The 27,923-nt window shown below is 43.0% G+C and overlaps 1 protein-coding gene across 1 annotated transcript in view; it reads right to left on the bottom strand.

The window, feature by feature from the left end:
- The window catches only part of MALRD1 (MAM and LDL receptor class A domain containing 1), a 2,679,189-nt gene that overhangs the window by 1,024,131 nt on the left and 1,627,135 nt on the right, over positions 1 to 27,923 (bottom strand). Inside the window, exon 27 of the mRNA XM_078663745.1 lies at positions 26,812 to 26,969. Coding sequence (XP_078519871.1) covers positions 26,812 to 26,969 — 158 coding nt within the window. The remainder of the gene's footprint in view (positions 1 to 26,811; positions 26,970 to 27,923) is intronic.

Genomic DNA, 27,923 nt, shown 5'->3' with positions numbered 1-27,923 from the left:
CTCTGTGCAAAATTTGGCGGGGGCTTGTGTCCATTGGGGTGGACAAATCCAGTCACAACCAACACCCATGGGTTCAGCAGACTCAAATGCAACCTTTGGATATCTTCAAATTGTCAGTCAAAGTGTCTAGCATCTGGCAGCTGCAAAACAGCTGCTGTAGATACCAGGAATGAGGTTTGGGATCTTTCCGTTCTAATATCCACAGTGCCATTTGGGGAGGGGGCAGCCAACTGACCCTTGGAGTCTCTGCTTTGGCTTTGGCCTTGGAATCAACTTTTCCCCGAGCCAGGTACGCAAAACAGGGTCCAAACTCCACTAACCCAAAGTGCAGCAGTTGTGCCAATGTGGCAGCAGATCATGTTGTGCACTTCCAACGGGTGTAAATTGGCCTTCTTTGTGTCCTTGTTCAAAATCCAGTGAATACTAACTTCTTGGGTGCCAAGGGGGCCCATAATAGTAAAATGCCAGAGGTGACACCGCAGTCATGAGCCAGTGGGCTAGTAGGTCCCTTCCAATCTAGTGACACAGTTCCAGTGGCATTTGGCTATTCTGGAGTGCAACTTGCATGGCAAAAATAACATGGCCGAAGTCTTCCTCGAGTGGAAGGACCTTTGTAGCCCACATCTGGGGGGTGTCTACCAATGGCTGCACCCCCACAGAAAACTGGTTCTCAAACTGGGTTTCCCTTCCTTGGCCTTGTCTCTATCTTGTCTAGAGAAAATACAATGATTCCTGCACTGGCGTTTTGTCACAGTGAAAGCATCCTCAGGCTGGAACTCGCTCCCTCGGAGCTTGCGGTTGGAACCCTGCCACCTTCTTTTCCGCAAAAAATTAAAAACCCTCTTGTTTCCCAAATAGGCCCTCCTTCCCCCCTTGGTCATCACAAGTCCTCACAGCGCGGGGATGCCTCCGGGTCACCAGGCGCTCTATAAATCGTTAAATAAATAAATAAATAAATAAATAAATTGTCACAGTGGCCTTTAAAGACACTATCACCTTTAATGCCTGTCTTTTGGGCTAACACCCTTTGCAGCCCAACCTGCTGGGAAAGGGTCACACCTACTGTGCTGCAACATCCTTAGTTGCCCTCATCCCCCTCACCGCACCTGTTGCTGAAACAATATTAATGTCACTAGCAACACTTGGTTGTAGAACTTTAACTGCCTCCAGGTCTTCCAGAGCTCTGCCCTGCTTTTTCGGAGTCCTAACACATGGCTGGATGTCCTGTTTTAGAAGTGAGAGTTAGGCAGGTGCAGTGGTTGCAGACTGGATGGCACAGAGGCACATGTGGTGGTCCAAAATTCAAAATAGCAACAAGATGCAAGAGCGCCTGTTCCCTCCACCTGGCTCTCAATTTGGTCCCCACATGACTTACCTGCAGGTCCCAGGAATCCCAATCGCCACACTTGCTGCAACTCTAGGCACCACTTGCACCAACCAACTGCACCTCCAAGCATATCAGAGCATCAAGCCACCAGTATCATCTGCCATGGCCACCAAACTTGTCTACAGAATTGTTTAAAAGCCTGGTAGGGTCACACCTGCTGTTAGCATCTTACTGGCACATGCTTAACCACTTGGCTGCTAAGGCCCCTCTTACCCCTCAATGTAATTTCCATTGAAATCAATGGAAACTCCATGACGAGTTACCCTTGTCATTAGCACTGAAGGGGTTAAACTGTTGGAGCAGGCAAAGAGACACAAGGGTTGCTCAGTGATTGAGAGGCAGGAGAACAAATAGGTGAGCTATGATGTATTTACTACTGATTTGTGGTTGAGCCCTGTTACTGCAGAGGCGGCCTGGCTAAGTTCTGGTGTGGCAGCTAAGTTCCAGTGTGGCGACACCCCCTACACTTTTTCCTATTGCCCCTCTTGCTCTGCATTCCTATTCCTCAGATGTGGCAACTGTAGTACCTGCGACTCTGCAAGTGTGATATCTAGCAAACCACAGCATCTGGGCTTTAATCACATTGGAGTAAGCAATGAGGGAGTGCACAGGGCAAAATCTTTAAAACTCAATTCGGCTACCGAGGGTAAAGTATCACCTGCCTCAGTTATCACTTGGAGTACAGTTCAGGGGCACCCAGCCACATATCCACCCTCAATGACTCATCAGAAGGCCTCATCAAGCAGTACTTTCAAGCCTCACATACCCACCAGGATTTATTCACCACAAACTCCATAAGCAACGCAGGCAACAAAGAGGCGGCGCCGCCTGAGGTCTGTGCAAGTAAGTCCTCCCCTTTGCGTCCTCAGCACACTCCATTTGGGAAGTGCAGGTCCCAATCTTGCTCTAGGCAGCACGGAGCACCAGGGAATGCTCGACACAACAGCCAGAAAGTCCCCCAATATATTCTCTAACTCTTCAGAGCGGGAACAAAAAGACCTGACAAAGTACTGAACCCTAAAGTCCAATCAAAACACGTCCAAGTTTTCACTGCACAAATCCTTCAATGTAACTAACCTACTTTTCAGACCTCAACTCAGGCCACTTCTTCTGATCCTTCCGGACCAAGCACAATCACGACTACCTCAACTGAACACAACCACAATTTGGGAGACCTCTCAGCATCTTTCTACCACAATCTGGAGTCCAAAATAGAAAAAATACTAGAACACCCCCCAAAGTTGTTTAAAACTATGGATGCAACAAGTCAATCACCCCCTCCCACTCAAGATATCAACGGAATGGCAGACCTGCAACTGACCACCATCAGCACTGCACAAAAAACCTTGGTCAGAGCACTGATAAGGCAATCCACTAAAATGGAGCTATAGATAGACCTCTTACAGTTGATTGCACAGGGGCCTCGAAGATCTCAGCTCCGAGATGGCCTTCATTGGAAACACAATTCAAGGCTGTCTAGAAGACAGGCCGTACTCCTGTTCATGCACAGCTATCCTTGCCAGACTAGCCACACTGCCAGAGATCCTAACTAAACTCATTGCCACGGCTGAAGTTAGAAGGCTCACACTCCATTCCAATGATTCATTTAATAGACAGTCTCAGCCAAATCCTGGCACTTTGAGCTCCTTCCTCCTGAAAAACCTGCCATCTACCACCTAGGACTTTAGCCCCAACATTAGCGCTCAGCCAACTGGAGGGGACATATGGAAGCCTCACCAAGCCCATTACAGTTAGACAAGCCTCTTTCAAGCAGGGCTAAGACAAACCTAAAATAACAGCAAAAAGGGGCCACAAAGACCAGAATAGTGGCATCCCCGATAATCACCCAGAATCAGCATCAACCAGCAGAAAATGACCCCGACCATCTGCAGCCGATATTTGCCATCAGGCTAGGCATCAACAACATGAATAGCCTGAAATACCCCGCAGTGAACGGTTCAGACACTAGGATACCCTCCTCTTGAAGACAAACAATGAAGGCAAGATCCTGGCATGGCAAGCTCGGTCCCAAAGGCTCCTCCTCCCAAACCAATAAGCAAAGAGAGGATGGATGCAAGTATTCAAACCACTTTAATCAATTAGCCAAGCACACATGCCAGCAGGAACCCCACTTGGGCTTCCATCTTTGCAACTACACTGTCACACGGCCAGCCCATCGCTTCACCTATTTTCAGCCACACTCACTGCTAACCCCCAGATACCACATTAAAGGCCAACATGACCTCTTAAATAGGGGCAACATACTTCGTCTACTGAAATATATCCTTGACCCACATAAGCTCGGATGATCTTGCCTCAGTTAGGTTCCAAAAATCTCCCCTGCAATACCCACAGTGAGTCAACCATGGTAGGCCTAAGTCAACAACCACACCAGGATGCTATGCTCAAGGAAGTGTCCCTGTTCATGGAATGGGGGATAGACATTAAACAAAACTAACAAGATCAATATCCATGCAAGCTTCAGGCCCAATCACTGAAGAAAAGGGCCTGCTCAATTCTGCAAGAAAAAAAAACAGCACCGTACAAGCCGGCAAATATCAAGCCGAGCTTAACAAACAGAACACATTCACAAAATGATGCACAAATAATCAAAAGGCTGTGTATCCCAGGGAAACCAAAACAGACCACAAATAATTACTGTGGGATCCCCCACCCTGAGTTCCAACACTGGTATCCCTAACACCACCTACATTTGCTCTCAAGGCACACAAACCAGGGCGGCAATTTCTAGACCACATCTAACAATCATTTCATAGAATGTGTGCTGGCTCCAAGAAAATCACTGAAAAACAATTCAGTTCTTTAGAATTTCCATAAAGGTGACATCCTATGCTTTCAGCAGACCTAGGCCACCAGAAAAACAGTGCTCCCAGGCTACTATAAATTTGATACTCCAGCAATAAAGTGTAACATCTTTGTTGACCATCTAGACAACTCTCTATTTTTGTCACGCACACCTGAAAAATAGAGGCCACTTCAATGCTCACCAATTCAAACACACTCCAAGCTTTGCTAATCAAAGGCTTAAAGTGTGACCTACAACCCCTTCGAACACTGCTAATTGCTATGTCAACCCTGCACAGCACCTGAAAAAACAGGCTACAAACTCTTCTGTAACCGCAATTGAAGAACTAGTAAACAAATATGACTCTCATATATGACTGGTCCCGGTGCACTGTGTTAAATGGACCACACTTTACCCACACCCCAGAGGGCTGGGAAATGGATAAGGTAATCAAAAGACACAATCTGGTCCACACCATGGACATGATAGAGTCAGACAGCAATGGAGACCCGAATCCAACATTTAAGGGTAGAGGCTGCCACTCATAAATAGACTTCGTTATGGTCTCGCCCATACTCAAAAATAGGATTAGTAGTATGGCAATAGAAATTAGTATATTCAGTGACCACAACCCCCTGGTCATTGAATTAGAAGGTCTAAATTGCAAGAAACCAGCTCGTAGAACAGTCATAATAGAAAAGGCGGCGGACCAGTGGAGGAGGCTCAAGTGGGCTAAGACAGATGGGGACAAATTTTATAGAAATGTAATAATTGCGGGGCAAAACGCAATAAATATATGCCTTCATTTAAGTATTGAGGGAGGGATGGTGGTTAGTGCATTTGAGGAAATAGCACACCACGTAGATTGTTTATTAAAAACCTCCAAAGAAAGCAATTCAGCACCTGTCTCGCGCTGGTTTGACCAAGACTGTATTAAGGCGCATAATGACCTCAAACATAGCCTGAAGCAGCGACCTACAGGCAATGCAAAAATAGCTCAATGTAGATCAAAATATAAAAAGGCTTTGAAATCTCGTAAACTAAGTCTACAAACACAAGCCTGGGAGGACCTAAGAGAGGCGGCTGAAAGAGGAGACATGTCGGGCTTCTGGAAAGTCATAAATACACCTTGCTTCTATGAACCCGACAAACCCCAATTAGCAAATGTTATCTTACCAGATCAATGGTACAATCACTTTCAAAGTCTCTATAACTACACAGGGAAATCCACTTACGATGAAGAACAGAGGCCAAAATTGACCACACAATTAGACTTCACTAAGGCAGAAGTGGAATCGGCTATTTTAGGATTGACTAAGAACAAAGCCCCAGGCCCCGATGGTATACCCCCTGACCTATATCTGAGCAACATAGAGTTGTTGGCGCCCATTCTTACGAGGGTCTTGAACGAGGCAGTAGTGGCAGGGCTGCCACGCTCCTGGTCATCGGCAACTATTGTTCCAATCTACAAAAAAGGGAACCGGGATGACCCACAATGTTACCGCCCAATATCTCTAATTGACGTGACAGCCAAGGTACTGGGTCGTGTTATTTTAAACCGTCTACAAGAATGGGCCGAGGAAAATCAAATTCTCTCAGATATACAATATGGGTTCAGGGAGGGTAGATCTACGACCGATCAGTGCCTGAACTTATATCTTTTGACCGCTAAGTATACCATCGCTAGCAAGGGGGCCATCTATATGGGGTTCATGGACCTTTCTGCGGCCTTCGATCGTGTAAATAGAGAAAAACTATTGGCTTTGATGATAAATATAGGAGTGGAACAGAAACTAGTGGATATCCTCAAAGCCCTTCACTGGAACACCGGTCCGATATAATCAAGAGGGCAGCAAGACGGACCCATTTTTATGCATGAGTGGAGTGCGGCAGGGCTGTATTTTAGCGCCTTTTTTATTTTCCTTATATCTTAACAATCTGGACAAAGAACTATCTAAACTGAGTATGGACTCCCCCCAAATAGGACATCGTGCAGTGCCCGTGCTGCTTTACGCGGACGACGCGGTGCTGCTAGCAAGAACACCATTTTGTTAATTTTATGGCTACACTTGACCTTTCAGCTAACCTGGAAAAATCCTATGTTATGATAGCGGGAGAGAGAGCAAACAGGAAATTTGCATACAAGATAGGCTCTCATAAACTAGGCCAGGTCAAGTTTTTCTCCTATTTAGGTGTGTTATTTGATGAACACCTAAATTTCCAACCCCTCATGGAAAAGCATGCAGCGTAACTGGTGGCCTCATCGGGGGCTATAATGGGTTATGGGAGAAGACTTGGCAGATGGTCACCAGAACAAGTGTTAAACTTGTATAGGTCAATCTGCTGCGCGAAAGTAACGTACGGCTCGGAAGTATGGGGTTTCTCAAACAAACATATGCATCGGATTCAGTTGGAGGAAAACAAGTTTTTCGAAAGAATCTTGAAAGTGCCTCAGAGTACTCCAGCCTATATAACTCATGAAGAGTTGGGAGAGCCCTATATTGAGGACCGAATTAAGATCAGACCGCTATTATCTTGGATCAAAATCTGGTCTAACCCAGAGGCTGGCCTTACTAGGCAAATAATTAAAGACTGCCTGAAACGAGACAGAGGGGGTCAAATTCCCTGGATAAATTATGTAAAGGTCTCCTTGGATGCAATTGGCTGTAAAAACTTTTTTACAGCACCGGATACCCTATGCACCCAGAACAAGTTAATGGTCAAAAAACTCTTCAAGGACAAGACAGTTACTAATAGGGCTGTTGCTGAAAAGAGTACATCTACAGTCTTGACCTATTGCTTACTGAAACAGACCCAGGGAATAGAACCATACCTCACCGTGCAGTATAATGCACACGATAGATTCTACATGACTCGTTTCAGACTTAATATGTTACATCATCTACTGTCTGTCCCCTCTGGTTTCACCCCATCATTGGAGCTGAAGGGTACCTGCGGCTGCGACGATAGGTCTCCGCAGGATACCCTTCACTTTGTTTTGTTATGCCGTTTTTATTCTGTCCCTAGACGTACGTTTTTAGTGGGGATCCTGAAGGAAGCCAAATTTAGACGAGCGAAAGCAGCATTAGTGTTTTTACAGGAAGCCCAGGATGCTCACACACTGTTTTGCTCAGTAAGCTTTATCAAGGTGGCATTAAGGTTAAGGTACACTAGAGAAGCAAGAGACTGTATTGCCCTGTAATTAGAGTCTTATTTTTTTAGAACCGTTTTTATTTGATTGCAATACTTTGTGGCCTTTTTAAATAATTTTTTAAATAAGCATCTGTTTTAATATTTTAAAAAATGTATTAGCTTATGTACTTTTATGGTGTCTTTTTAAGTGTCGAATAAAGATCTAAAAATTGACTCTCATATGCCAATTATGGCAGGAAACTTTAACACCAGGGCCTTGGACAGTCACATTAAATTACCTAGACACTCTTCAGATGTTGCACCACTTCAGAGCCTCCTTAACAACTATAGGCTAGTCTCTGTGCAACTCCAAAAAGAAGCTAAAGATCTGCAATGTCAAATTCTTCCTACTTTCCGGAAAGTATCCACCACTGCCAGCCATCAAAGCTCCGCACCTTCGAAGTTGATGACAGGGGCAAAAGTGACCAGAGACCCCTGCATGTAACCCTACAATTAGACATCAAGGCTTCGCTACTACCTCTGCTGCTTAGGGACCTAAATGAAGAAGAATACCACAAACTCCGCCTCAGAATTAAATGGACAGTCAACCTTGGCGAAAAATGAAATAATCGGATTGCAAATAAAGAGTTAGTTGTGTAGTCACTCAGCACACTCAAACCTCTCGCTCACTGGGGGGAACTTGTCCCTGACCTTTCCACAGCCCTGGGGAGCAGATCGAGGCTCACTTCATTCCAGCCGAAGGACAAGGTGACAAAAACTATTCTGTGCAAAAATATCCAGCGTAAAGAGCAGCTTACAGGCAGAATTTATGGCGAAAAAACACCAAAGAGGAATGGTTGAAGTTCTTCACCATTCTACAAGAAAATAACCATACTCACTTTTGGAAGTGCATAAACAGTCTCAGTAAGTGTAGCCAGACTGAGGAGAATGGCATTGCAAAACGGAAGTAGATCTCTTATGCTGTGCTCATATAGACAGATGCCCAGGCACAAGAAATAATACCCACCCAGCCACCCCCGCCTCGGACTTCCATGCTCTTCCAGCATTCATCATCGAAGAGGCCTTAGTCATAGCGACCATACATAAAATGATGAGAGACGATGCCCTGAGTCCCAACAGTCTTCCTGCCTCGGTCTTTAAAACATCACAAGACATCTAGTCAGGGATACTTCCCCTGCTCTTCAACTACACTCTCGCAATTGCATAGATCCATTCTTTTCCCGATCCATAAAAATGGAAATCACTCAAACCCGGCAAACTACAGGCACATTGACCTTTTATATCTGGAAGCAAAAGCCTACACACGCATCCTACAGGAAAACATTGAAGCCTGGGTAACACAACAGAACAGAGCAAACAACCACCCTTGTTTTGCTTCTTCATCTAGTACAGTGCAGCGTTTGACATGGTGGTTCGGGGTAAACAGTGGGGAAAAGCAAACAACGTGGGGGATTTCGTCCCTGCTCCTCAAGGCCATAACATCCTATACCAGGGAGCTTGGATCTGGATAAAAACAGGCTCCACCAGAGAAACCATAAAGGTCCTCACCAACAACTGACTCAACCAGGGCTGCAGATTGGCCCTTCTACACTTCAGTCTTTATACAGCTGAATTGGGTGGCGCTAGCCTAGTTACACCAAGGCTGGGAAGAGTGAGCCTTCCAATTCAGCAGTACTCAGATGCAATTTAAGAGGCTCTAGGCCCTACACATTATCGATTTCAACCCCTTAGGGGTGGGATGGGGCGTTATCCTGCAAACTTTGTAACTATCACAGAGAAACCTGGCTCTATCTCTTGTGCTGTTGCCCCTAACTAGCCAGCGACCATCATAGCCTGCCAGTCCCCTTATTCTGGGCCAATGGAATAAGAACCTGTGGAAAATCCTCAGAGTTGTGTTTCCTCGACAACCCTCCAATGTGACCTTAGCAAGGTCAGGGTAATTTACACATATTATTTGGTCAGCATTCCTGAACTCACAACAGGATGACACCGGCTCAGTTCCAGCGAGACCTTTGCACTTTTTATTCTCCACTTTTGGGGGTTAGATACCCTGTCCATCTGTGTGCCCCTTCAGCACCTCGAACATCTTAAAGGACCTTTACAAAGATATTCTGGCACATTCCTCCAGAAACATTGCACTACAAGCACTTTGCACATTCTCGCTGTTTGCCTTAACTCTTTCCTCAAAGGACATATGCAAAGACAGTCTGAACCTTGTTTCGAGACAAGTTGCACCACACCTCCTTGCAATCTCTCTATGTTTGCTTTAAATCTCCGCTTTTTATTTAATCACACTCCATCACATAACAATCTGGATGTAAGTCAAGAAGACATACCAGGCCCGCTCGATCACAATACCATTTCTTTAAAAAATGTTAACGTATTTTATAATGTAATTTCTTTTTTTTTAAAGTACTGGTGACAGCTTTTTTTCAACATGGTTCTAATCTTCTTTTATACTTGTTCTTAGGAAAATGCTGTGTTTTATCACTGTGTTTTATTGCTTACATGATTTAAAGTAATCCATCATGAATAAATTCACTAAAAAACAGCCTTTGTTCTAGGCCTGGGAGTCATTCACACGTCTCCACAGGCATAGCCCTATCTCAGTCCCAGTGCCTCTGCAAAGTCACAGACCTTGTTGGGTTATGGAATGTCAACTGATGCAAAAGTTAATATACAGCTCCTTGCCTTAGGTCTTCAAGGACAGAACACTGTCACTGTTCTCTGGACAGCAGGCCACAGTGCTCTTTAAAAGTCGAAATGCAACTTATAGTTGTCCAAAATGGGGAAAAGATGGGAAAAAGCCTGTTTTGTCACACATGGATATAGCAAGCATGGGTTATGTGCAAAATTAACTCGATACTATGCACTTCACAGGTAGCCTAGTTCACATTAACAAGCATTCAGTTGTTCAGTCTCTATACAAGTGTTCAGAGAAAGCCAAGTCCCTCAAGATTCTTAATGTCTGTTTCAAAATTTAAAACTTACTATGGACAGCCTTTATCTGTATTAATCATGTGTCTGTCACTGAACCTCCTTTGAGAAATGAAGTTGATATGAGCAGAAAAGTGAGAACTGTAAACATTGTTTACTCTATGGAGAGAGTTTACTCAATACCACATGGTTTGTAGACAGTGAAAGTCCCATGAGAAATACACCCCAGAACATTAAAAAGTATTTACTAAGATCAGTGTACACTCGCTTTGTCAAAAAAGACACTTTTTAACAAAAATAGATTTTTTTATCAAACCTAACTATAATGTTAGTTTATCCTTTGTTTTTGAAGAGAACTTTTAGTAATCTTTTACCAAAAAGTATTAATCTATTGCAAACCCCAGCTGAGCATAGCCCAGGCATTTTTAAAGCTCCCACCCGCTGGGAGAAGACTTTGTGTTTGCTCCTGTGTGGCAGGAGATTTAAAAATGCTCCCACCTAGTGGGAGCAAACACAGTTTCCATGCCTGCCCCAATGAGGACAGGGAAACTGCTGTGTCCTGGTGGCGGGCTCCCTGGGACACAGGTAGTGAGCCAGCCCTGAAGGACGGGCCTATAATTGAAAAATGTAGTCCTGGCTGCAATTTTGTTTTTTTCATTTTCTAATCCTGTGGGATCAAATCAAAAACTACAGATTTTGTTTTTACTTTGGCCGGGGGATTCCTCTGGGTTCCCCCCCTAGTAGGCCCTATTGGGGCAGGGTGTCCCTACTCAGCCCCTGATATTTTATTAATTTACTACAGCAGGGCAGGGGACTAAGCCCCAAGCCCTGTAATGGTTGCCAGCAAAATGTTTCTGACGTTGCTAGAAGCTATTCAGGGTGCTCACTCCCGCAGTATTCTGATTCCTGTAAGAGCAAATTTGCCCAACGTAAGCAAAGATTCCCTGGGCAATCAGAAAGCTTGATTTATAAATTGGTGCTCCGGCAAGAGTCTCTTGTGCCTCTCTTGGACCCAACAGTCTAGATATACAAATATTTTTTACTCTTAATTTATTAGAGTACTACTGAACGGATTTACACCAAATCACAAAAAGCACAATCTGCAGACAAAGATCTAGCTTTCTGCTAAGTTTGGTGTAGTTCCGTTCAGCATGTTTTGCTGTAGCCATTCTTAAAGAATTCTGTGAAAAATGCAGAGGGATTTTGGACCCCCCTTTTTTCTCTGTCCTCACTTAAAGGATCACCTTAAAACTTCCCATGATCAAACTAGTCAAAAAATAGTGCCTTTTTATATATATATTATCCACAAACACCTTCGCTTCGACAATGAGCCACTTGCGATGGCGGGCCGTGGTGGGGTAGCGACGCTCTAATATTCAAGTTGTTTGTCGTTTTATTCTCACACCAAAACAACGATCCACGGCACCACAAATGCTTTTCAAAGAAATTTATTCAAAAGGCAATCCTCTACGCGTTTCGGAAATCAGGTTTCCTTGTTCACGCGTAGAGGAAATCTGAAACATTCTATTCCCAATAACTTTGGCGCCGATTGATGAATCTTCGCAACATTTTAAAAACTTTTGGCCAGCTCCGGTCCGCTCCTATCCTGAAAGTCTCTGGATGATTCGTCAAGCGGGAGCCGAGAAAAAGGGGGGTCCCAAAACGCCTTTTCCCCATGCAATTTCCATAGGACCTTTAGCCACAGTTACAGCCCGAACTCCTGAACGCAATTACACCAAATTTGGCAAAGAGGTAGTCCTTGGTTCAGACTTGTGCCTTTTGTTTATTTGGTGTAAATCCGTTCAGTAGTTCCTGAGAAACAGTTAAAAGCATTTAAATATCTATGGGCTCGGAGGGTCCGCGTGCACTTAGGCGCAGCCTAAGTGCACCCTGCCGTGCACAAGCTGTATTTTAATTGGCTGTCAACACTTCAAATCAGGAAGTGTTGACAGCCATCTTGTGCCTCAGTGGAACCGAGGCACAAGAAACTGCAAAAAAACACTGCAAAACGCGAAAAGGGGGCAGGGTAGACACACCCTGACCCCCTAGGCCTGCTCAGGGAGTCCCACAAGGACCCCCAAGGCAAAAAAAAAAGATTATTTTTTTTAAATCGCGGGATGCGTGTAGGATCTGCGCATCTGGCTACTGAAAAAAAAACGAAAAACGCGGCCTCCCGCGCTTTAAAGGTTATTAGCCCCCAGGGGGGCCAAATCACGGGGGCATTTTCAAAAAATAGTGTGGGGGGGGTCCTAATCCCTACACACAGCCCCAGGGACCGCCACCCCCAAGGCTCCAACTGAATATAGGTGGGGGCTCACGGCCCTCCCGCAGCCCCGGGGACTGCCACCCCGGGAATGTTTAAAATGGGTGGGGGGCTCTGAGGCCCCCCAGCCCTGGGGACCGCAACCCCGGGGCTTAAAATCATTTGGTGAGGGGGGCTCTGAGGCCCCCCAGCCATGGGGACCACCACCCCTTTCGGGGCTTCTGAAAAATGTGGGAGGGGGCCATGCGGTCCCCCTCCTGGAGCCTTTCCTAAGCCCTGGGGACCGCCACCCTCCCAGGGCCAGCTCCTGCGGTTTCCCGGGGTGCCCACCCCCGGGACACTGCGGTTTGCAATGGCAGGGCAGGTACCTCGCGGTTCCCACCCTGCTATTGCAAACTGCTTTGCTTCATTGAAGCGTGAGCAGGGAAACCGAGTTGTGGAAATAGTGTCAGCATGTGTTTATAACTACATTTATAACTAGGACGAACTACTGACCCATACTGATCTGAAAGTCCTAGGGTACGGAAAATATGCCAGGTAGTGTGTAGAGTCTGATGCTGCTAAGCTGAGCTGCTGCCGAACTCAGGGATGAAAGCGTGAGCCCAAACTGTGTGTCATATGCTGTGAAGTCATGTGCTCTGGCCGCAGTGCCACATGTGTCCAAGTTGTGTCAGCATGTAGTTATAGGTACTCGGAGGAACTTTTGTTTCGAACATAGTAACTTGTGTATGGTGCTTAGGGGGTGTTATATATAGGGAGTGCAAAGGTAAATTTGTGTGTATGAACTGAGGTTGGTATTTGGCAAGTGGAAAGCACTGACTCCTACGGGTCTTATGGCGCTGGGGGCGTAAGGTGAGGTGCAACTGGAATTGGGGATAAAGCTGATGAATTACTGACCCCTATTGTGTACTTTACCCTGCACGTGCCGTTTAATGTTTGATAAAATGTTGCAAAAGTATATTGTTAGGTTACAAAAAAAATTATGAACTTTTAAACTGCAGGTGTTGTAGAATGTTCCAGAAAGTGTGGTGATAAAATACGTTGAACTTGTGAACGGTTTGTGGCGCAGAATTTTAAGTAGCTTTTCGTATGGAAAATTCAAAATTAAACAATGGAGATAAGTTCTGGAACGTCGTTGAAGGAATGAAGTATTCTGACTCGTTCTTTAAATGTAATTATGTGTGGAGTGACAGAGAAATTGTGCCATTACTGGTTCCATTCTTGATGAAAGCGGTGGTTTACATGTAATGTGTTATTTGCAATCTGCATAACAACTACAAAGGTGAGTTAGAAATGAAGAAGGTGTGTTATGTGTTCTGTAATAGTGACTACGTATTTGAGTTCATGTTTTTAATTTTGAAAGTACTTTTTATAAGTAATATAGTGTTAGTAAAGTGTGGTGTGGCGAAAGAAATGTAAAGGAGCTTTTAAGTGTAAGACGTTAATTTTGAAACATAACATTTTGTCGAGTTGTATATAGGTACACTGTTTTAAAGTGGCCGTGACTGACAGATACTGAATACCAGTACTCCTTGCATTGAGAAAGTATACGGGAGAGGTAATTTGGGGTGGTGAGAACCTTGATTTCTATATTTCCATGTGAAGCACAGTATAGGAATATAAAAGTAATTGGTAAGCTTTTATGCTCATATTAAAGAGGGGGTGTGAGAACTTTGTGAGGCAGGCAAAGCATGTGTTTTTGTAGCACTAAAACAAGAGAATGTGTAAGGTCAGAGCAGGTTTGTGCTGGAGTTGCCTGCTTGTGGTCATTTCCAGAGGTGCAACCAGAGCGAAATTTCGGGGGAGCCTAATTCTTTCAGCAATAGGCAGAGTGGGGATGTAGGGGCTGTAAAAAGGGGTGAAAAAGAGATAGTCTTTACCAAAAAATGATCTTTTGAAGTCCTGTGAAGTACTCGGCTGTGTGTTTGCGCCCGGGAAGCTGTTTGAGAGAGTCCGGGGCAATGGGCGATGCGCGCCTGGTGGTCTGTTTGCTAATTACCCCACAATGATGTTGATCCTGCGTTGTAAAAAGAGAAGGGAAATTCTGAGAGACAATGTGTCTTTTTAAAGAATTTCCCTTCTCCTACCGTGCAAGTCACCTGGTATGATGTCTGCACTTCTAAGTAGTGAGTAATGTGCGTGCTTACACAGTCTCACTGCAGTGCAATAAAGAAAAAAGAAAACGGATGAGGTTTGCGAAGCCTGAAAATAGACCCCCATAAAGACCTGTTTCGAGACCCCCTAAAATAAGGTGCTGGTGCTCAGACCTCCACAAACACCTCCTTCCCCCCAATTAAAGCTGGGTGGGCAGTGTTATGTTTGGAAAGTTGTAGATAAAATTGTAGACCAATAATGGTCATTTTTGTGTGTGCTGTTTGGTAGATAATATCATCTTAAGTACATAGATTGAAATTTAAAAAAATACTATCTATAAAGTTGTCTTCGGTGGGTTGCAGAGAGAGTAGTGTGGGGTGGTGGGGTGCGGCGGAGAGGTGCAAAGTATGAGGTAGTGCAGTTACATATAAATTGTAAAGGCGTATGTAAATAATTAAATAAAACTTGTTGTATGTTCTATGGCTCTACTTGTCATCTTAGTGCTGCTCTGTCGTGCTCAATCACGTTGCAGCACTGGGTGTGAAAGTCATTGGTGGAAATTTTGTAATTGTATGTTATAATTTTAATATAGTGAACAAATGTGAAAAATAATTTAATCTATTTTTTGTTTTTCAGAAAAAAAAAAATTTTAATAAAATTTGGAAATGCCAGGAAGAAGTAAAAAGAGAAGAAAAATATATATTTTAGCAAAAGGCAAAAGTTTGAATTAGAAAAAAATGGGAGTAGTACAGAAACAGTTTGTTCTACTATAAGTACAAGATGAAAAAAGGATTGTCATGAAGAACGCAAGTGTATGTTACGGAACTTAGGTACACCAACATGGTTTGTCACACTTAGCTGTGCAGAGTATGGATGGGAAGATTTGCTTGACTTTCTAAGAGAAGCAAATTCCAATGTAAAAAATGTTGAAATAAAGACTCATGGTGAACTGTGTTCATTGGATCCTGTAAATGTGTGTAGATATTTTAATGATAGGTTTCAAGCTATGATGTCTTTTACCTGCAATAAAAAGAATACATCTCTTTGAGAGGTTACCGATTTATTTTGGAGAAATGACTATCAAGAAAGAGGTGCACCTCATATACATATACTACTATGGATCAAGGATGAACTTAAATTTGGAAATGATTCTGATGAAACAGTATTGTCTTTTATTGAATAGTATGTGACATGTGAGATACCATGAGAAGACGGAGATAGAAGCTTTAGATAGCAAGTTTTACGTTTCCAAAGTCACGGTTGTTGAAAGTGTGGCAGAAGAAAATTTTACACCAAATGTCGATTGGTTTTTCCTGTCCAGTCATTTGCAAAGGAAGAGTAAATTCTTTTTTTTTGTATGTAATGCACAGAATAACTCAAAAATCTCCAAAGAATAGCTACTAGTTAAAAATAACAGAAGTGTAAAAGTATATCAATGATTACAATCCAGTCATTTTAAAAATGTGGAATGCGAACATGGACATTCATTATGTTGCAGATAACTCAATTGCTGTTGCATGTTATGTTACATCGTACATAACAAAATCAGAAAAAATAGAGATGAAAGAAATGTGGGAAGAAATTGCACAAGAGAAAAGCCTTAGGGCCAGATGTATCAAAGGGTTTTGCCCATTCTGTGTCTATGGGGAATTGTGTTGATACATATGGCCCTAATTGGATTATATTAATGTTCAGACTGCTTCTGCTCTTCAAGTTTAAATTCAAAGTCACGTGGAATCATTTGGGTAAGTTTAGGTCTTGCCTGCAAATAAAATAGAGTGTCGAAATCATTTGAAGAAATTGAAAAATAAGCAGTAAATGAAACAGACAGTAAAGACAATCTTAAAACTAATATGTGAGACATATACTAACCGAAAAGGAGTCAACATCTGGAACAGCTATGTCTGTATGAAGTACTTCAACATTACAGTTTGAAAGGAAATGTTAAACAGAATGTAAAAGAAGGAAAATATGCAGTAGTTGGATGTCATGGTTGTTTAGTAAAACATGCAAAGAGTAATCCACAAGAAAATGAGTTGTGAAACTTTAGACATGTGAGAATTTTAATATTTAGCAATTCTGCAACTGTTCAAGCCATGGTGTAGTGAAAGTGAATTATTTGGAGACTTTGACTGTTACGAAGATTCTTGTAATACATATAAAGGTAGCGTTGCATGTACAATTTTTGCTATATATTTAAGAATGTTGAATGATGAAGTTGAAAATGAAAAGACTATTACAGCTGAAATTAGTAATGAAAGTTCTAAAGATAGTGAAACTTGTGGTCCATGTAGTCACGATCTTGTTGGATGACCAATATTGGAAAATGAAGGAGCCATTGCTATGCATGAAGTTGAAACTGTAATGCGGTACAGCAGGTCCAAACAGTGAAACGGGGTCTTGATTCTATGATTGAGGATGTCAGAAATTAAAGTCTGTGATAATTTCTGTGTACCCCCTTTGACCAGGTGCAATCAACCCTAGGTCACAACAGTGGAATGGCATCTTGATCCCACAATGGACGATGTTAGAACTGTATCTAAGAGTGGAGATGAAGGTACTCCCTTTGACCCGGTGCAACCAACTCTAGGTTCCAATAGTGGAACAGTGTCTTTATCCCACAATGGACGATGTCCAATATAACTTGCTGCTTGCTTTTCACAGAACTCCCTCTCTTGTGGTGCATCACACTCTGTGCTTCCTTAGCTAACTGCTGCACATGATTATTGGGCTTGATTGACTGTAGTTGATGGACTACAGTGCGGTACACAAGGTCTGAACAGTGAAACATGGTCTTGATTGTATGGTTGACAATGTCAGAAGTTAAAGTATGTGCTTTTCACAGAACTCCCCCTGTTGAGGTGCATCACAGTGTGTCCTTATGTAGCTAGCTGTTGTACAGGAATATTGGGCTTGGTTCACTGTCGTCGATGGAGTAAACAGCGGTACAGTAGGTACGAACACTGAAACGGGGTCTTGATTCTATGAATGAGGATGTCAGAAGTTAATGTCTGTGATTATTTCTGTGTACGACCTCCGACCAGGTGCAAGGAACTCTAGGTTCCAGCAGCAGACCGGTGTCTTGATCTCACAATGGAAGATGTGCGATATTACATGTTATTTGGTTTTCATAGAGCTCCCTCTGTTGAGGTGCATCACACTCTGTGCTTCCTTGCTAACTGCTGTACAGGTTTATTGGGCTTGGTTGAGTGTAGTTGCTGGACTACACCACAGAACAGCAGGTCCGAACACTGAAACGGGGTCTTGATCCCAGAATGGAAGATGTCTAATATTACTTGTTGCTTGGTTTTCAAAGAACTCTCTCCGTTCAGGTGCATCAGAAACTGTGCTTGTGTAGCTAACTGTTGCACATGATTATTGTGCTTGGTTGACACCAGTCAGTGGAGAGCACCGAGGTACAGCAGGTCCAAACAGTGAAAGGGGGTCTTGGTTCCATGATTGAGGAAGTCAGAAGTTAAAGTTTGTGATGATTTCTGTGTACCCCCTCCGATGAGGTGCATCAAACTCTAGGTACCAACAGTGGAACTGTGTCTTGATCCCACAATGGATGATGTTAGAACTGCATCTGAGAGTGGAGTTGAAGGTACTACTTTTGACCAGGAGCAACCAACTCCAGGTCGCAACAGTGGAACGGTGTCTTGATCCCACAATGGATGCTGTCCGATATAACGTGCGGATGAATTTTCACAGAGGTCCTTCTGTTGAGGTACATCCAAATTTGTGCTTCCGTACTTAAGTGCTGCCGATGATTAATTGCCTTAGTTGACTGTAGTTGGTGGACTACACCGTGGTACAGCAGATCTGAATAGAGAAACGCTGTCTTGATTCTATAATTGAGTATGTCAGAAGTTACAGTTTGTGATGATTTGTGGTACCCCGTCCGATGAGGTGCATCGAACTCTTGGTCCCGACAGAAGAACGGTGTCTTTATCCCACAATGGAGGATGTTAGAACTTCATTTGAGAGTGGAGATGAAGGTCCTCCCTTCGACCAGGTGCAAACAACTCTAAGTCCCAACAGTGGAACAGTGTCTTGATTCCAGAATGGAAGATGTCCGATATTACTTGTTGCTTGGTTTTCATAGAACTCCCTCCGTTGAGTTGCATCAGACTCGGTGCTTCCGTAGCTAATTGTTGCACATGTTTATTGTGCTTGGTTGACATCAGTCGGTGGTGTAAACCGTGGTACAGCAGGTCCGAACAGTGAAACAGGGTCTTGATTGTATGATTGAGGATGTCAGAAGTTGAAGTTTGTTATTATTTCTGTGTACCCTCTCTGATCTGCTGCAACCAAGTCCATGCTTTCGAATTGAACGGTACATGTCTGTCAGGTTTTAATGAATAGTGAGTCTGGCCTACAATGCAGACAGAAGTGTTCACAATTCAGATCGAGTGCTGTTTGTTTAATTATAGAATCCACTAGTCAAGTAACTACAATGTCTATTGGAATATACATATTATGTTTTTAGTACACTTGCTTGAAGAATTTTTTTTAAATGACTTATAGGTCTACTACAATGACCACATTTAATTTGGAAGTGCAAAGGAACACTGAATAGTCTAAACTGTAGACAGCATAAAGGGTATTTGAATGGCTTTGTTTCATTTATTGCAGATTTTTCTGCAATTTATGTTGTTGTTGTTTGTGAAGAGGAAGTGAGAGAAGGAATTCATGAATGTCTGTGTGAGTACTGTCTACAATTAACACTGCAGATAGCAGTGTTCACAATTCAGATCGAGTTGGTCTTGTAGATGATGCAGTTCAGTAGGAAAAGACATTGCTCCAGTGCGCTCTGTCTACACCGTGCATACGTATTATTGCAGGCTCCAGACATGCTTTTCGTGGCTTTGTGTATGACAAACCACGTAGCTCAATTCCACCTTACGTAGCTGTGGGCCCTTGCTGACCGCTCTCTCTAGTCTACACTGTAGACACCAGTGTTCACAATTTCTATTGAGTTGCTATTGCAGATGATGTTCTGGTGATGGTAACAGATATTACTCCTAGTACGCCCGCCCATCTACAGCACACATCATCGCTAGTTGTTCACATGCTGAATGATCTTGATGTGGCTATCTGAGTGCACTAGAACGATGGACCCTTTATGATACAATCTTTTTGGGTATTTTTTCAGATCTATTAATTGTGTCTCAGTACACCAGAAGTTGTGTTTCTTTTACGATAGAATATTTTTCTGTATTACTTCACATCTACTGTCCCTACCTTACTGCAGTACAAACTATTGATTCTTTTATTATTGAATGTCTGTGTGTGATCCAATGATTTCTGTTGTAGTTGATGATAGCAGCACTATTCCCTGAGGGCTGGTTTACACTGACTCCACACGCATCCCCACCACAGACGTCACTGTATTTGTGACCCTGGTAATAAAAAGGTGTTGAGGGCATGTACCCATACCCACTTCCACTATCTGTCTGTGTCCGTGTGTTCATTATCTATGCATGATACTGCCCTTGGGCCATATTACAGTACATTGTGCTGTCGGCAGTGTATGTAACTATGTTACCTCTGGCAGTGGGGAAAACTTCGGTTATGTAACTTTTAGGTGTATGGCTATCATAGGTGGAAGGCCACTTTAGAGACGATGAATATTGATGAAGATGGTCATTGAATGTTGGGTGTAGTGTGTAGTGCAAGATATGGGCACATAGCAAACAGTTTCAGAAAAGCTCTCTAAGCAGAAGAGATGTGTCTCATGAAATGCTGTAGAGAGAATGACTAAAATGGGTGGTGTCCTTCAACTGCTACAATGGGAAATGTTATGAACTAATCAAAAAGCTTTTTTTTAAGGTCACATGGTAATCGCACACTCAGTGCAGAAGGAGACCCCACCCGATGCAATTTTGAAACAATATATTTACTATAATATGTTTATTACAGTTAGGAATATTTTAGATTATCGCTTGCTGTCATATACAGTTTAAAGTTATTTACATATACTTTTGAGACATAAAAAAAGAGGGAATGGCGTACCCGGCGCGACACCATACGTCTATGATGTAACACAGGGCCTCATTATAGATAATGGGGTAACCCAATAAGTCACCCTGACCTGGGTACAGTACGGGAATACAAGGGTGGTCCATGACCAATTAAACATGAATTGAATTTCAATTATCCGCAGTCTGTATTGTGTAGGGTACTACAACACTGATAATCAATATCACCGCGACCTTTCTCATGCATGCACTCAAATTCTATTTAAGAATACATGTATTGAGAGACCAGACAAGTAGAAGCACCAAACAATTCCAAAGATATTTACAACACATTTATTGGTAAACTCAATCATTGTAGGTTGCGCGTGAAAAAGGAAAAGGGTGCTCGCGAGTACACGGTGCAACATGGACTACCCGGCGTCCGCCCTTGAAAGACAGTGATGCAAATCACATCATTTGTTTTTGGATGTTAATAGTGTTTAGTGTGGAAGTCACTACACAACCCAACTTGCTGTACCTCTGGCGCAATTTGGGCCATTGGTTTTTTGTGATTGGAGCACATACCTGAGTAGCCAGGCCTGGCACCAGGATTAGGCTGCCATACCCCGTCCTGATGAAGACTCGCAGCTGAGGCTCAAAATTCCCTCCTAGCATCAGCCAAGTCGAAACGTTGAAGCCTCCATTGTTCAAGACCTGTACCTGCGTCCTATCTGAGATACCTTTGAAGTTGCATTGAATGCACATTGTGAATCTACAGATTCACTTGTAAATGGATGTTATGAATAGGACAGGTATTCTGTAACTGGTTTTGACTGCCAGTCATTTGAAAAGCATATAATTGTACTTTTCTTACTACTTTGACTTACACTCTCACTACCTTCCACCACCACTCCCGACCCTTTTCCTTTTTCGCGCGCAACCTACAATCATTGAGTTTACCAATAAATGTGTTGTAAATATCTTTGGAATTGTTTGGCGCTTCTACTTGTGTGGTCTCTCAATACATGTATTCTTAAATAGAATTTGAGTGCATGCATGAGAAAGGTCACGGTGATATTGATTATCAGTGTTGTAGTACCCTACACAACACAGACTGTGGATAATTGAAATGCAATTCATGTTTAAGCACACATTGACATGTCCTATCAAATTTGTTTAAGCTGCAATAGTTTCATGTAAGTATGCACATGTGGATTCAGGAGTAGATTATTTGTTCTGTACCCTATTAACAATGCACATTTTGCCTAAAATATACAAAGGCGTTTTCGCCATCTCAACTGAATCAAAGCTGCACAACTTAAAACATTTCATTTAGAAATTAACAAAATGAGGGTTCTACAAATTATGGTTAGCGCTGTAGAAAGCATAATAGGGACATCAGAAGCAGCCTGCCAGTTAACTATCTCGTCATGATCAACAGTGGCTTCACCACAGTGTTCTAATGAGCAACTAGAGTGCAAATTTATGTTTTGATGACCAAAAAGTCTCCTAAGATGGCTGCTTGAGAAAAAAGAGCCCAAATTTCACCCAGATGTATGCCAATTAAAGAAATGTGCAAAACGCTTAAGTAACTCCTGCAACTAATGATCAAGTGATCCATTAGATGAAAAAACGGAAAAATAACAGATAGATAGAAAGCCCTTTGTCACTATTTGAGAACTCAGAACGTTTTCTAGAGCACTAACAATAATTATTATTAGAAAAAGAACCCCCTCATTCTGTTCACTTTCTAAGGAAATGCTTTAGATTGTACAGCTTTGATTCCATCAAGATGAGATGACAAGCGTGCCACACTTTTGTCATTAACACAGAATGTTAGCACTCATTAGAACAATTTGGGGAGGGAGAGGAAGAGGGCACAGACTCAGACAATGGAGGACAAGGCAAGAGCAGATGTAGCAAGATGACCACGCTGTCGAAGTAGGAGGGGCATTGACGCACAACAGACCATGTAGGGCAAGCCAAGAGACAATGGTAGCACAATGGACCATGACGGGCAGGGGCAACAATCCAATCATGCATGGCAGATGAGAAAGGATATGGAAGCACAACAAACCGTCGATGGCAGGAGGGAAGGGCAGTGGCAGCACATTGGAGGGCAGGAAGGATAGGGAAAAGGCATAGACTCTGACAATGGAGGGCAGCAAGTAGGTGGCAAGGACAACAAGCTGACCTTGCAGGGCATGTGGCAGGGGATGTGGCAGCACAATAGACAACAAAGGGCATGCCAGAGGGCAGTGGAATCACAATAGATCATGGAGGTCAGGAGGTCAGGAGGAGGTAGGGACATCAAGATGACCACCCAGGGCAGGCAGGAGGTGCAGTGGCAGTAAAATGGACTATTCATGTTAAGCAGGAGTGGAAATAGTAGCACAGTGGTCCATGGAGGACAGGGGGGGGGGAGTGGCAGCAAAATTGACCAAGAAGCGTAGGAGGCAGGGGCATGCACATTGACTACAGATGGTAAGGGGGAGGTAAGAGTAGTAAGATGACCATTCAGCGCAAGCAGGAGGGGCAGTGGCAGCAAAATGGAGCATGTTGAGCAGGATGGAGTGGGAAGGGGCCCACAAATGGCTAACAGGCGGAGGGGCCTAGGTCCTGAGGAGCAAGCTGATCATGCAGGAAAGGGGCAGTGGAAGCACCACAAAGCAGGAAGGAAGGTTAGAGGAGATACAGATATGCCAACAGACTGCAGAGGGCAGGAGAGAGGGAACATGGGCCACAGGGTGACCATACACTGTTGGCAGGAGGGGCAGTGGCAGCACAGTGGACTATTCAGGACAGGCAGAAGGTATAGTGGTAGGACAAGCAACCGTAGTGAAGGTATAAGAGGCACTGGCAGTACAGCAGACCACAGAACACAGGAGAGAGAGGCAGTGGTAGCACAATAGACCACGAAGAGCTGGAGGGAGGGGACAGTGGCATGTACATGGACAATGAAGCAATGGGAAGATGGGAGGGCGGTCAGTGGCAGCAAGCTGGCCAGGCAGGACAGGTAGGAGGGGCAATAGAAGCACAACTAGCCATGTGCTAGAAGGGCGATTAGTAGAAGCAAAATAGTACATGGAGGGCAAGAGGAAGGGTAAGGGGCATGCACATGAAGAAAGGAGGGCAACGGGTGCGGCAGCAAGCTGACCACGGAGGGCAGGCCTGCAGGGGCAGTGCAATGGACCATGGAGGGCAGACAAGAGGGGGAGGGGGCACATACAATTCCGAAGCCACCAATCTGTCTTAGGATAAGGATTTTGTCACACGTAGGCCACACATAGGGATGGCACCCTCATTCAGCAGGGTCCACAAGTACCTGCAATTATCCTATATACAGATCTCATACCCTCACCTGCTGCAGCAGGCATCATGCAGAACTTGTGAAACAAAGACATAACTTTGCCCTCTTCTGCCTCTTAAAAATACAACGTATAGCTTCTGATTGAACCAAATAAAGAGAGTTTCAAATTCCCCCGACTCTACTCAGCATATCATGAGCGAGCGCTCATCCTGGGTCTTTATGCCAATGGACTGCATACGCAATATCCACTAACCAGTGTTCCTGTTGGATTTCAAGCAGACTTAAGCATCATCTAAGAGTACATCATCTTGCAGGAATGATAGCAATTGTTTGCCAAGTATACTTTCCAACATTTGGCCCTGGCAGGAAGAAGGGTAATGGGAATGTAGTTAGCCTCATCCGTGGGATCAAGATGAATATTCTATAGAAGTGCTTTAAGTGCCCCTTTTTCGAGTTCTGTAGGAAGAGCACTAGAGTTTAAGGATAGATTACTCATCTCATAAATTACTTTATTAAGTACTGGAATATTTCTATGGAGAATATAATTAGAATAAGATCCATAGAGGAGCCTGATTTACAGTCTTATATTAGTCCTTGCAGTTGATGAAGAGAGAGACAATGAAAGTGATCGAAAGAGAGAGGGAGAGCAATCTCATTTGTTATATTAGAAATGTTAATTTTGTGAGCAGCAATAATGGGATCCGGAGTTCCAGACGCAGTTTGGATGGAACTATTATTTTGTATAGCTTTTAGAAAATGTGCAATGTTGTCAATAATAAATTAAAAAATGTGATTACAGGAGAAGTGGGTCCAAATTAGTGATGGGATAGAGAGGGTGCTGTTAGACCGTTTATTTTCAATGTTAAAATTATCCTTTTGCTTGCTCATAGCCAACATTAGACGATTTGAGTAGTATTCTTTACCCGTAAATTGAATTACCTTATTATATGACATAAAACTGTTTTATTAGACTGTTATATATTGAGGAAGTATTTCAGGCTCTATTAATGCTAGGTTCCTCTATCGTCTCTAGATTAAGCTTAGGACTATATGTAAACCAAGCAGAGTGTTTTGATTAATCTCATCCTTTCTAGAGAGAGAAACGTGCAATCATGTCTGAATTAAAAGCCTCCAGTGCATGTAATTAGAATAGCTTGTGTTGGAGAAATAATCTCCCACAGGAGAGGAGTACGATTTTATGAGTTTCTCACAACTGACTTGACATGTTAGAGTGATTTCGTACAATCTCAATGATCAGGTAACTTTTAATATTACATGTAATGACTGGATGTTCATGACATATTTGAGGAGCAAATTTTTGACAAAAGTCAAGGAAAAAAGTGCCATTGCAGCATACGACCAGTTTTATCTTGAAAATGATAAATCAGTAGTTTCAGTGTGGCTGAGTTTAGTTTGTCTGAATTGACCTGCTGAAGTTTCAGGAGAGATCTATGCGTTTTCCCAAAAACATAAATATTATTTCATTGTATTAATCACTATTTCTCATGAAGTTCGGTGTAATATAACTGCCGTCTCGATATGCACTTCTTAAACTGAGGGACATCACAGCTTGAAAAAATATGAAAGTTCTGTTGCCTGAGATGTGTAACATTTTCTTTTCCTCCTGACTCGTTCCAAAGATAAAGTGTGAAATGTAGAAGTGAAATACATGACACTAGATGGACCATGATAACTGCTTCTTCTGAATTACGTTTATGACCTTTGAAATGACATACTTTTTAGGGAAATCGTCTTTAAGAATGCAGCTATTGGACATCATTTTCTCAAAATTGGAGAGAGTGGGGCATTTGAATATTTCTCTTAGTTTATTCAGTGCTTTTCTGTTTTAATAGGTATTTGAAAAATGTGCATTAAGTGCATTAAGTATCTCTTCACTGGAATGTGGGGTGAATAACCTAAGGGCCTAATAATGAGTTTGGCAGTATATATGGCCACCAAACTCGTGGTTTAGGTGCGGTGGCCGTCGGGGTCGCCACACCAGTGGTACGACCGTCGCATTACGAGTGCAGCGGTTGGACCTCCATGGGACTGCCGCAACCACCGGGGATTTGTGACCCTTGGCGCGGTGGTCTTCATGCCACATTATGATTGGTAGTGCTCCTGAGAGACTGCCAAGCATATTAGAAGTTTGCTCACCACCACAGTTTGCATGGATTGAGGCCGCCATGAAACTGTAGCAATGAGGAAACAAAGATGAGCACTGTAGGTCCCCCTTCTGTCTAAGGGCTAAAGGGTACCTGTAGGGGGGGACATATGTCCCACTGTATGGGATCACCCCCTTTCCTGCACCCCATAGACTTTACAGTGCATGCTGTACAGGAACGGGCTTTGGCATTCCCATTGCAGTGCCTTTTTATTAAGCACCGCTATGGCAATGCCATAGGACCGCCCTGCCAGACCACGAGAATGCTCGTAATCTGGCTGGCGGTCGAATTTGGGGATCCTGGAGTGGGGTGATGGCGTGGCAGTCCACTCCAGGAGCGCCAAACTTGTATCACGATTCGTCAGCTTATCAAACAACACAGTGGCCTATCTGTAAAAAAATGTCAGACACACACTGTTCTCCTTATTCGTAAAGCCCAGGGCTAGCATAGAATAAAATGCCGCAATATCCAATTTACTTTCAAGTGATTTGACAGTTATCTTTGTAACCACGGAGCTGATAAATCAGACATGTACAAGAGAACTAAGGTATATTAAACGAAGCGTTTATTTGATTTCCAAATATTTTGTTGTATATAACATTGATACACCTTTAGAGATTGCTCATATGTTTATTAATCCTACAAATTAATTAAGACTTGCTCTTCTATGGTTGGAAATACAGTAAACAGCACACACACTGTCTGGCTGGAAACAACAAAAGACAGATTGTCTTACCTTCAGTGTCCCTGTGTGTCTGGTGCCAGAAATGGAAAACCAAAACCGAACTCTACAGATCCCGAGGCTAGCTGGGAAGAACTCAGTAGTCATAAATCTTGAAGTTGTACCTTTTAGACGGGCTGATGTGTTGACAAAAATGAAATGTGTCCCACTACCTTTAATTGTCCAAAAGGAAACAAGATTCAGTGTTCTAATAAATACAATCACATTATGCGATAAGCTGTCGAACTTCTCAGAGCAACACAAAACATGTTATTTTGTAATTAGCCACACAAATTGGTAAATAAAGTTTACCTCATGCAAAGAACTGTTTTACACAATTGTGATTCGTGGTAATCATTAAAGGATATGTCAAGTAAAATGTCAATGAAAAAAGTTCTCAGACACCAAATGGTTTATAAATACGTAAATTAGTATAAGCATACAAGCCCGTCTGCGCCTGTCCACATTCTGGACTTCATAGCCCATGAAGCCAGTATTAATCAAAAACTGGAGAGAAATGTGAAGGTCTTGGTCAATTTAATGGGGGTGTCACTTTTCATAGTCCTAGATTGCAGCAGATTTTATCTTGCACAGATTCTCACCTTTTTGCTTTGTTTTTTACAAAATAGAGAATGGACAGGCACCGACAGCCATGGAAATGTAAACACCCAGGATGTATTGCAGAATTTTAGTTATTCTATTTGTTCCAAGACTATTCTCGGCAGAGTGAAGGTCATCTGCCACCTAAGGGTGTGCATGGAAACTCATAAATTCCAGACACTAAGCAGTAGAAACCATTTGTGAATGTATTATTTTAACAGACTTGACTCTGGGCTGACTGAATATTACAGCCAGAAATTACATACGTCTAAGTCTCTCTAGGAAGCATCTGGGGTAGCTGCTTCAAAAACAATGGTGACAGAATCAGAATGGCCCTAGCATATGCAAAGAACCTTCACTGGTACGACATCACCTTACACACAACTAACACCACACATCATCTCCCTAAACAACTAATGTAAACCTGATGACACATCTCACGGTCCTACTCATGGAGAAGAAACAAACATAGTTTTTAGACTGAATCGATTTTACCTATCAGTGAGTCAGTAGAATCCACTAAATTG

This window comes from Lissotriton helveticus, chromosome 10, assembly GCF_964261635.1.
Source record: "Lissotriton helveticus chromosome 10, aLisHel1.1, whole genome shotgun sequence".
NCBI classification, from domain to species: Eukaryota; Metazoa; Chordata; class Amphibia; order Caudata; family Salamandridae; genus Lissotriton; species Lissotriton helveticus.
This window is presented reverse-complemented; position numbering and strand designations above follow the sequence as displayed.